The sequence below is a fragment of the Atractosteus spatula genome, chromosome 1 (assembly GCF_055471065.1).
Source record: "Atractosteus spatula isolate fAtrSpa1 chromosome 1, fAtrSpa1.hap1, whole genome shotgun sequence".
Lineage (NCBI taxonomy): Eukaryota > Metazoa > Chordata > Actinopteri > Semionotiformes > Lepisosteidae > Atractosteus > Atractosteus spatula.
Window position 1 is genome coordinate 39,793,718 of NC_142706.1, and position 11,938 is coordinate 39,805,655.

Below are 11,938 nucleotides of genomic sequence, written 5' to 3' on the forward strand. Positions count from 1 at the left end.
GTCCCATTTATCTGTACCAACCTATATCGCTCCCAATATCAAGGTTTCACAATATGGCTATTCGAAAGTGGCCAACTGACTGCATAAGGAAATCTTATGTTTCAGGATTTTTTTTTACCATACATTGAAAATGGAAAAACCCAATTGAACTGTGTTTTAAAATATTTTAAGGAACTGAAGTCCCCGTCAAGGTGTTTAAACACAGAGAAAAGTGTAAGATTAAAAAATGAACCGTTTCCTCTAAACATGACAAAAGCTTACCTACTGATTGAAGGGTACTATGGTGTCATTGCTGTATCTCGTCACTTAAAAGTAAAATGTCTGAGAGCCAACAAATGTTGTCCAGAAAGACTAGACACTGAAACTTCAATTGTTTTTCTTTCCAATCCCCAATGTACAAATCTGCATATCTGAACAAACAAACAAAAACTCCTACATTCAATATGATATTTTTTAATAAACAGCTGTACATCAATTTAGGGATGCTTTCATGTAAATTATTTTTCAGGCTATAGAATTAATCATCTGGTATCCTGTTATATCTAGACATAAACACTAAAAGAATCACTCTGGAAGTAATATTTTGAGAAAATTTGTCATAAATTCTTATGACAAAAGCAGACTTGAAAGATTAAGATTAACTTTGTCAGTATCTGAGGTTTATTTTTAAAGAGATTATGAATTTTGGAAACCAGATAATTCTTCAGATTTACTTTCAAACATTTAACTAAAAAAACTCCAAATCAGGGCCACCACAAAATAAAATCCCAGGATCAGATTTGTGAACACAACAGTGTGCATCATATTTTCTTGATATGAAATTATTTAATTGTAGCATTCAGCCAATGCTAGTAAAGTCTTACCTTGAACTGTCCATTTTTAATACTTAAATATCAAATTATTTATTATGAATGAAGCAAATGACTACTTTTTATTATGGATCCCAGAACCTTCTCTCTTAAAGACACTTCCAGATACCAGTGAGAAAGAATACCACCATACTGACTCATGCAAAAGCAAAAACGTCTTTATTAAAACAAAACTCTCAAAAGCCAACACAGTAATAAAATGTACACAATCTACACACAAAGTCAGTAATATCTCGGGGTGTGTAGGCAAGTTACATGTCCGCAGGAAAAAATAAAAAAAATAAAACTACTTTCAATGCAAATAAATTATGACATTCTCTCTAAAAGTTCTGAAAATTCCAGGTTAATTCTGTTCATCAAGAAAACAGCCCACAGAACTTGTTTCCTCGTAAATACACACTTACGCAGACACCTGATAATTGGCCATGGTTTTAAAGGGCTCTAATAACAGGAGACTTGGATCCACTTTTACATTAAATAGCATCTGGCACCACATTTTATTTGATTGTGCCCTGACTGTTTTCAAATCCAAACACAAATCAATGTTCCTAACAATTTTTAATGATCAATATTTTTACCGCCTTTAAGTGCAGTGCCAAGCCATTATTCCTCCTTAGCCTTCCTGCCCACTTAACCACAACATCATCTGAAACTACACTGGCACCACATCAACAGCGGCCTACCATGTCTGCACTGGTGGCAAATTTCATCAGTCTGTGGGCTTCTCCTCATTCTTTGTAAACTAGCTCTACAGAACATGATGATCATCTTCAGAATAAATTCTGAGTACCAAGTCTAGTTTGGCCTTCCGTTAAAAAAAAAAACTCTGTGCCAATTCATCTTTGAATAACAGTAACATTAGCGAAACTGATGACTGATGTGAAATAAATGGGAAACTCCAACCCTCTATTGACATTTTCGCTAGAAACTCCACCGATCTGAAATGGAACAGACTGTTTTGTAATGTCAGAGAGCAGTCAGCTGTGTCCCTTGTGTGTTAAAAGCATTGTTTAAAAACACTGCATTTTATTCCCCAGGTACAGTATTTAAAGCAGTCAGATCAGTAAAAAGAACAAATTTGTCATTTTTGTTGTAATACTAATTTGCCCATACACCTATGTGCAAAAGAAAGTGTATCCGTTTAATCCTCATTAAACTCATATTAGAATAATAATGCTGAGTGTTTACAACTTCACTGGTAATGACCGCGGTACATAATGCGAGTGGCCTTATTCTCATTGTGCTGATACTCACAATAGTTTAAATCAATACAAAGCACTTTCATCTTAAACAGATACTGCTGAAAGTAAGTAGATGGAACCAGTGTATTCAGGCATACACATAGTATACACTGTTTCTGTACAGCCCTCTTTGTGCTTACCCATTTATACAGAAAAGATATAATCTGGTGTATCTGTTACATCACACCAGACTTGTCAAGAGATTGGTAAGGACTCACCGAGAACTGTAAAAGCCAAATAATCTGAACGATTTCTCTAAACCAGTCTTGTATAGCCCTGTACTCGCCTTCCCAGTCAAAAGCATGCAGATTTATTTTTTAAATTCCTGACGTTTACACAGATTTGCACACTATTCAAATTTCCTGGTGTGTCTGTTTTGTCCTGCGTGTGGCCAACCGCTCAAAACAGTCCTTTCCATTTGACAAACTGGCACCGACAGGACAATACCACAGATGGTGAAGTCAACTTTTGTCCCTGCAAACGTCGCTAAAAGAGTCAAGGACGCCTCACGAAACATCGTTCGTAGAAGGCGTTTCTCTGGGAAGTTTCCAACCCATACAGAAGGCTGAGCACGACGAGTCCGCGGCTTTATGCCAAACCGGAACAGATTATATAAAAAATGTTAAATTAATACAAACAAAAACCTATAAACAGAGCTTAATGTGCATTTTAATGACTACACAGATGTAAACATGGTCGGTGGTGGTCAGGGAGGTGGGAAAGGGGAGGCAGCCCCTTACTTTCGTTTGCTCTTTGTGTCAGTCGTCTGGAAGACGCTGGACGCCGACATGAGGTTCTCGATGTACTGTCCCAGCACCTGGTTTTCCGACTTCAGCTTGAGGTTCTCTTCTTTCACCGCATCGACTCGCGCCGAGAGGTCTTGAGAACGGGAAGGGGAGAGGGAAAACGGCTTCTTTCAAGGCCTGTTCTAAAAGTACAACTTGCACGCCAAGCAAGACAGACGAAACCAAACCACTTTCTGGAGAAAAGTGCTGACTGGGCAATGTGTACTTTAATTGTCCCTCAGCATTGTACTAAGATTTCCGCATTCGCTCCAGGACATATTCCACGACTTTTCTATTATATGTCACCACGCGTCCATGACAATATAGTCTTGATATGGCCCTTAGCCATTAGCAGTCAACTAATCCTTAAATCTCTTTTGCTCTGTGTTCTATGAATCATTTAAGTAATTTTACACTGTATTTAGTACCAGATATTATATAGGCTGTCCAAGCATATAGTAATCCCACTCCACAACTTATATCTTCCTTTTTCATTGTTTTTTCTACATTTTGCATGGCTTTTCTAACTCTGAAATGAAATGGGTAACTGATCTGTGAACCTGGATGTGTGTTGACCCTAGTGACTTAAGAACCTGACCTGTTGGTCTATGGTTAGCACATGAAAGTGGTATTAAATTTTCTGATAAGGCATAGCCATAAAATTTCTCTCATACACAACAATGGAGCTGACTTTATTCACAATTACAACTACAGCTTTAGGGCCATAGAGGTGATCCAATCAAAATCAGAATTACACTGTAATTATATCTACTGTAGCACACTCTTATATCCATCATATCTATTAGATATATAATATCCCCTATAGTCATTACAGTTCAACTATGCATCTTGCTGTATTTTTCCACAATTTAATAAGAATATAATTCTTGAAAATCAGTAAATGTTTGCCAATTATGACTGCAATTTCATTTCAACTTAAGGTGTATCTGAGCAAAACATGTGTTGGTATTTTAATTAACAGTGCTTGTGTAACTACAGTTTTGAACATAATTAACTGTAGGACTGCAGTAGATAGTACTCTAAAGTCCCAGTTTTAACACTGGACATTCAAGAAGGTGATGGGTGGAAATCCATTCTGTCCTACTGTAGGGGATTATGATGATAAGACCTGACATTGAGAGGAATGGAGATCTCCTCTCACCTTCCAAAGTGTGCTGCAGCTCCAGAACCTGGTTAATGAGTCTCGTCTTCTCCTCCAGCTCCACCTGATTCTCAGTGTCTCCTGTGCCACAAATACACACGCACTGGGGTCATCCACAACTACATAGAAGGCTGGGAGCAAAATCGTCAGTTCCATCTGAGATTAATTCTGCTGCTTCATACAGACAGGAAGACCCTCTGTCTTAAGGTAAGAACATTAAAGCTAAAGGGATATGCTTTTGATTGCTCTCTATGCTCAGAAACAAAAACAACAACAACAACAACAACAACAACAACAACAAAAATAAATGTACTACAATAAAGACGAGCAACAGTAAAGCAGGATCTGATGCAATAGTAATAAAGGGAATACAATTTAATTAAAATAGGTTGCAAGCTAAGAATTACAAAGTTGCAGAGAGCTGCCTCATTTTTATTAAGAGTAGATAAAAACTTGAACTGCCTTCTTAATTTAAACAATAACACGCACATGTGGACACTACAATGTTTTCAGTGCAGCACTGTCTGCTAAGAAGTCAGCTCTATAAGAGAGAGTGTTTGAGTTTGCCCTCACCATCTATGTCGGAGTTCATGGTGAAATACTCGTCTTCTTCTTTAGAATACAGGGCTGCAGATCTACTGTCCACTGCAGAAAAGAGCACAGACAGAAAGGAAAGATTTAAAGAATATTCCCAATAGCTAGGCTAGAACAGATATGCATATATTAATGAAAGAAATTCAGACACTTTCACACGGATATACGTCTACAGGGGAATTAGGTAACTCAAAAATAACAAATCAGATACCGGCGCCGTCCCAGATGTGTTCAGATTCGTACTCGTTCCTTAACAGATCTGCTTCTTCGTTGAGAAAGTTTCAACCCGAACATTTTAAAATCTATTTTCCCCCAAAACACCACAGCAGAACCGACTGCACTTAAGGAAAAACACCTTGGTGTACTGTACATACCTAATTCTAAACATTTTTCACGGGGCTTGCTATCACATGGATATACCACCCCAGTATTCCCACTAACACGTAAGCATCTGTAAGGCTGTTAGAAATCGGGAAATGTTATGTATGTATGAAATTGTATACAGATGCAATTTACAAGGTTATCAAGCGTCTAACGTCACCGTTTCTTCATGGTCAAAAAGTAACTCGCTTAACAGTGTTGCTATTATATTATCCGATGGCCAATAACAAAACCCTAATCTAAACATTTCAAGTAAGAAGAGGATTGGCCACACTTTAGAAAGGACACATCACAACAGCTGTCAGCCCAGCGTTTCCAATCATAATCCAACATTTTACAGAATAGGAAAAGGCGGCGTCCGCGTTTAAAATGATCCGTCTCCACAGAGGATACGCTGGTATCTACTGTATAAAACTACCAACCCTCAAACTGAATACAGCCAAACACAAAATACGCGGAAGATGAACCCCGACGCGACAGTCGTTTGGATGCTCGATGAGCTGAAATCGGGGTACCGCCAGCGCTGCGGGCGCTATGGGCTCAGCTCAGTTCGTAGCAGCGACGCTGGAGACACGGACCCAGCCCTGATCTCAGGCAATCCGGGGCACAGGGAAAGCTGCCAAGGCCTTGCCCATGTCGACAGACCGACTACATTTCTTAAAGGAAAATGTTGGCCGTGGATCTATCACCGTTACAATCGAACACGCAGGGCACCCTCTCCCTCCCCCCCGGATGTCATATTAACACTGGCCGACCGAAGTGGTCAAGACTCCGTCGCTACTGCAACTGTCAAGACTCCGTTTTACCTGTTTTCCTCAGTCGTTTCGTCCTTGACTGGCTTTCGAATTACTTAAGTCTACCGTAATATAAATCGTACATTTAAAGCATTGAGGGTTATTCAAATCAGTGTGCACATAAAAAAAACAACCGAGGCCTGTACGCCCTGATCTCTTGAAAAAAGAAACTGCTTGTACGCAGCTAAACAGCGTTTTAAAAACGTGCAACCCCAAACCTTCAGATTAAAAGTGGGCAGATTCTGTGATATTTTCAGGAGTCACTTACCCTTCAGAAGCGAAGAAATTATTTAACCTCTAGGCGGAGCGTTTATAATGAAACCTTAACAAGCCTGTCACTGCGGTCTCCCCGTGAATGATCAACAAACCCTCACTGGGCGCTGCGGCGCACTTACAAAGCAGTCCGGCAGGGGGCGCCACGACACGAAGCGGAGAGCTGGGAACGACTATAACCGCAGTGCCCAAACAATGACGACAGCCGTTATTGTACAATGCACAGTAAAAACACTAAATGAAAAACGTGTAACCTATTGATCCACAGTGCAGTAATGCCCTAGCATTATAATATATATTATTATAATCACACCTGAAGAAGGCTCCACGGCCGAAACGTTGTGTTCTCTTTCTTCTTTTTTTTCAGCATGGAATAAACCTATTACTTGTTCCTTATAATATATATTATATGTTTTTGAATGAGAATAGGAGTAATTGAACAAAAAAAGTACAGAATTTGACCACAGTAAGTAAAATATTAAGTTGCACATGAAGAAAAGACTGCATAAACAGCAAATAATAATAATTGTTGTTGTTATTTCGAAGTATCCTAGTTACAATATAGCTCGTTGGGAATGCACTTCGCTCAATGTAAGAATTAAATAAAATATCTTTATAAAATAAAGTGACACTAAAACCCCATCGTTTAGTTATTTGACTTAAATGTTTATAGATAAAAGTTTTATTTATTGAGATTATATATTATATTCTAATACATCAGGACTCTCCATTCTAGCCTTAAGTTCTCTGGGATTTAAGACTGCCAGTTAGGTCATTTGAGTGCTCTGAAACGAGAACCGGTTGTCTCCCTATGGTTTTGGATGAAGCTCCGCTTTGCGGTCCTGCAGAGACCAGCCACAGTAAGAAAAGCCCCCCATCGATACTGCTTCTGTACTGTAACTCCTCACATTGGCCTAACTGCTCTTCAGACCAAGCTGCTCCAAGACTGAAAAACTGTGTCTCAAAAGCCATTGCATTATTTATCTCGTTTCTACGGTGGCGAATTCATCTAACAGAGCCGTAACTCTTCTTAATTTCAACATTTCATCTCTCTGTACTGTACATGTTGCTGTATCTATACCTGCATGTTGAGGCGCATTACAGTTCACACAGGCTGTCAGCGTGCCGCCCACGTCAGGCATGGCTCTGAAGAAAAGCTGGCAGGGTATGTTTTCATCTGCTCTCGCTTTAGACAGTTCCCACTGAACGGCAGTCACATTAGCTTCAGTTCTGATGCAAAACCTGGAGTCCAGAGTGACTTGATTATTATCATCGCGTTTTTTATAAATTGTTGTGTTCAGGAATTGTTTCAGTACCAAGTTTTGAAAACAAATATTTTCTCAGGTTAGTATAAGCAGATTTTTAGTTACAGTATCATTATAATGAACATGTTAAAAGTGGAAGCTGTGTGTGTTGTTCACTCAGTATGAATGTGAATGAAATGAATTCCCTGAAATTGGTATCTTCCAAACTTTAATTCTCAACTACATTGTAGTCTTTTATTCTTCACACCCTCACATTCACACTGTAGTGACCTGACTCAGATAATCAAGATAATACAAAAAAAAAACACAACAACGAATTCTTGTTTTCCAGAGCAGGTTCAAATGTATTTCAAAAGTTGTGATGTGTTGTTCTATCTCAGCGACCTGAGTAGGACACTTTCTGAGCACGTCTGCTTGTTTTTCGCTGAGCTGGCTCTTTGTAACACACAGGAATATTAGTGTATTACTCCATGGGCTACCTGACTCAGGGGGTAGCTTATGTTTCCCATGTTGTTTCAATTATCAGTTGCTGTCAGATTGAATTGTCCCTGACTTCGCCCCACCTAAAGTTTGTTTGATTCAGCATTATCCCACATGTCAGGCAATTTATTGTCAATGTTAGATATCAGAAGGCTTGAAAGGCTTCACGTTTCCAGACTGTTTGCTGCCTTCTCTCCAGGCTTGCCAGGAAAGGGAGATTTAGGGAAATTGTAAAGCATAATCTTAATAAGCGTCAGGGTTGAGCCAAATCCATTTGTTTTCAGGTATCTCTCAAAACATGGACATGATGTTGTTTTAGCCCATTGAAATGATAAATAATTGGAGTTCTGAAGAGGTAACTTGAGACAATTTCTAATTTGGCCTCATTTCCGAATAAAAACGTCTAAATGCAACCTGAATGTAGTCTGCTGACTCACAATGTGTTACACAGACATATTGTTAATTTAATTCTCTGTTTCCCAAAAACATAATTGGTTTCATTTTTAATACCTTAATGTTTCTAACTTGTCAAATCCTTCTCAGTGTGAGATGGTGTTGGGATTTAAACAGATGTGCGACAGCTTGCAGATATTCATAAGCTTTTCTAATGTGAATGTGAGCAGCCTAAAGTAGCTTCTCAGTTTACTAAGAACATAAGAAAGGTTTATCTGCAAGAGGAGGCCAATTGGGCTGAAGTGTTGTCCTACACCGAGAGGCTAACAGAGCTGAACCTTGAACACATCAATCTGTAATCTTATGACAGGTTTGTGGGATGTCTTTGATTTATTGGAGCTGCTCTAACACTTGAATTCATCAATCTTTTATGAGAGGCAAAGGCTCAGAATGTGCTTATTCCAAAACTAGTTATTACTCGTCCTAATGTTGATCTTTTCCTCAATAAATGCAAAGGTGTCTTTTATTTTGCCGTTTTATTCCTCTTAAATTCAATCCAGTTGGCTCCTGCTGGTTGATAAGTCATTTAAAAAAAAACACCCTGACATTACAGCAAAGCAAAGGCTTGTGTTGTATTGGCACGGAGGTATATTACTAAAAATATCAGTGCAACTTCCTGGGCTCCTGCAGATTTGCAGTGATGTCAATGAAGGCCGCTTCACTCTTCCAGTTGATGCTGACCTTCCTGTCAGGTGCTGTGGAGCTAGAGATGAATGTGTCCCTGAGTGGGCAGGTCACAAGAGCTTTTGAGCCCCAGCTCACTCTCCTTCTGCACTGCATGAGCAGTTGCTGTGAGCCAGTATGTCAAGAGACAGTTGGTGATTGCAAAGGGGGTAGGTATATATATAAAAAAAGTCAGTGCATGTTTTCACTTTCCACATCTCATTCCAAATTGTACTTATCATAGGGGAGTGATGTGGCCACTAACGTAAGGAACTGGGTCTCAGAGGAATCTAGTTGGCATCTGGCTTTGTGACCCAATTCAATCGATTCTAAAAAGACTGCGGTGCTTCATGGGAGCTAAAGACAATGTGGAACAAGAAGCACCATTCTCATCTATGACAGCAGAAAGGATATTCTGCACCTCACGGAACGTGAGACCAGCTCCCCTGATGTTCAACATCATTAGAGATCTGTGTTTTCTATTAGAACCTATGATCACTGGGAAAAAAAAACCTACAGGAAGCACATATGTTACATATACAAGGTTAGCGATACAGTATGGTGGGGATGTCACACGCAGACCTGTCTTACAATTGCTATGAATAATTCTGAATTGGACAGATGCTTGCTTTTCATATGCATGTTCCCCTGGCAAAACATATTTCAGTACCAGTTGGTTGCACTAGATTAACTACTGTGGAAAGATCAGTGAACAGATATGACAGTGCTGTTATGCTACTTTGAGAAACCCATATGCTGTTTATGGAGAGAGCAGACTGCAGTAATAACTGACCATAACCCCATGGAAATATTTTCCTCTCTTGATCAGCATTCCTCCACGTTCCTCACTCACTTCATTGAGAGTGCTTCGCCCTAAGCTTTAATACTGAAAGTCGGACTGGACAGACCATCTTTACCAGGAAATTAAATATTGAAATCTTTTGTTTGTCCCCCCCACATCTAAAAAATCAATTTGCAAGCTAAATATTTGCATTTTTTATATTTAATACAGTATGTGGTCTACAAGGGACCTGTGGTGGCTCAGACAGCATGGGCAGCTAGCTCCTGACCGGAAGGTTCTGGTTCAATCCCAGGTAAGGTCAAGTAATGTAGCTTGCTCTAATTCCTTCCAGATGGCTCCCAGGTCCACTCAGCCTGCTTTCCAAGTGAGTACTGGGGGTAATAGGCCATCCGGAGCGTGATGCTGACCACATCACCTCCACCTCCAGTGTTGCATGGTCAAGGAAAATGGTGGCCCTTTCCCCCTATTCCCCATGGGTCTTGATGGCTGGAAAAGGGACTGACCTACTCTACCTACAAGCACAACTCCCTGGCTTCAAACCAAACGTGGTGATGTCAAACTATTAGTGCCAGGTTTGTGACTCTTAATTTTAAAGGGTTTTCAGAGCTGAACTCCTAAAGCCCTTTAAAAATCAATAGGGCCACAAGCTTCCCTGTCAGTTAATTCATTCATAAGCCAAATTGTGTTTTGTGTTTGTGTTGCTCATGATTAGGTTAGTTAGGCTACATGTTGCTGGATGGCCAGGAGAAACGAAACTGAAACTGAGGCCCGTTAAACTTTTTCAGACAAATCTCGAAAGTGGATTCCTGGTGCAGAGCAGGTAGCTGGTGGCAGTTTTCTTTCAGCGATTGAAATGTCCCAGCTGGAGTTCTGAGTACCCGGCACAATGTTTTTTTTACAGAGGGTTTAAAGGGGTCTCATTTGGCTAGTTTCCTCATGAGAAAAAAGTTAATTAATGAAATTGATACTATGAGACAAAAGAAATGAAGACTTATGACATGCAAAGATGTAACTCTTATCCTCACAAGGGATGGTTTTTAGATAATAACAGCAATTACTGATAAAAAATCTTTGTTTCATTGGTTTTTGAGTAACTTGAAAAATAATTCTGAACTAATTATTTAATTCTAAGTGTGGAGATTAAGGTAAGAACGATCTAATTATTTAGAATGGTGTCAATATGGAACTGGACAGTGCTAGAAATATTAGGATACTGACTAAATTTCTTTTTCCTTTTTTATTGTGTAGTTTTATTTTTTCTCATAGTGGAATATAATAAATAACCTTTGTGTCCAGCCTAATAGAGCACCAAACAAAGAGATCTTGTTTATTGTTTATACTGGGAAAATTCAGTAGCATTTTTGTTGCCCTCTGGTGCTTTTTTATGGTAATTACAATGTTTATTCGGCTTGTGTTAATAATGCACTGATGTTCCAAACAAAGTAACAACTGTGAACGTGTTCTTACGTATTAGATTTATGGGAAGAAGTTAAAAAGGCCACCCACACCCTAGGGCATTTCAGGTTTTGCCATCCACTGAGAGCACAAGGGTTAAAGGATGGGGCAACAACTTAACAAGATCGTTATGGGTTTCTTCTGTTCTTTTAATTCTTTTAAATGCCCACTTAAGCTCACCAAACAGCCAAATAAAAAGCAGAAAAGGGAAACATCTCCTTCCATTTAAACGATTTTGTACATTTATTCCCGTTACAACTGTTGTTCCCAAGCCGGTGTGTATGTGCATCAAGTGTCTATTCCTTGATTTGTAGGCAGAGGGAGACAGAGCACATAATGTTTTATTCGAAGCAATTTTTTTTACACAACCTCGTGAAACATTTATTTTTTATTTAATATTTTAATTTACTCCTTTTTTACCCCAACAGGGGCTAAAGTAATATCAATCGCTGCTATTGGTATTTCTCCATACCTTCACATTTCCTCATTCCTGCTCAATATGTTTGAATGGGCTGTTGTACTCAAAGCCCATGTCAGCTTCAGGAGACAGACTGAGGAATTTTGCACTCCACACAGCAGATGTGTGATGCTGTAAATGATGAGGGGAAGACGAGTGCGCAGGTACTTCGAACATATTTTAGGAACCTCTGGATCCTGTGGTACATTTGATACATACCCAGGAAGAGGAAATCAGGCACTTAAATGTCAGAATAACTAGATT

The 11,938-nt window shown here is 39.3% G+C and overlaps 1 protein-coding gene across 1 annotated transcript; it reads right to left on the reverse strand.

Moving 5' to 3' along the window:
• Positions 1-1,011: 1,011 nt before the first annotated feature.
• LOC148840882 (short coiled-coil protein B) lies at positions 1,012-6,222 on the reverse strand. The gene is made up of 4 exons (XM_088924887.1): positions 6,095-6,222; positions 4,631-4,702; positions 4,058-4,138; positions 1,012-2,989 (listed from the first exon to the last, which is right to left on the reverse strand). Exons 2-4 carry the CDS (start codon positions 4,647-4,649, stop codon positions 2,847-2,849), a joined length of 243 nt encoding a protein of 80 aa, XP_088781013.1. The 5' UTR covers positions 4,650-4,702; positions 6,095-6,222; the 3' UTR covers positions 1,012-2,846.
• Between the last annotated feature and the right edge of the window lie 5,716 nt (positions 6,223-11,938).

Coding starts and splice junctions, on each gene's coding strand:
- LOC148840882 (XM_088924887.1), bottom strand. Junction 2,990..4,057: donor GCTGCAGCACACTTTGGAAG/GTGAGAGGAGAT, acceptor CCCGTTCTCAAG/ACCTCTCGGCGCGAGTCGAT.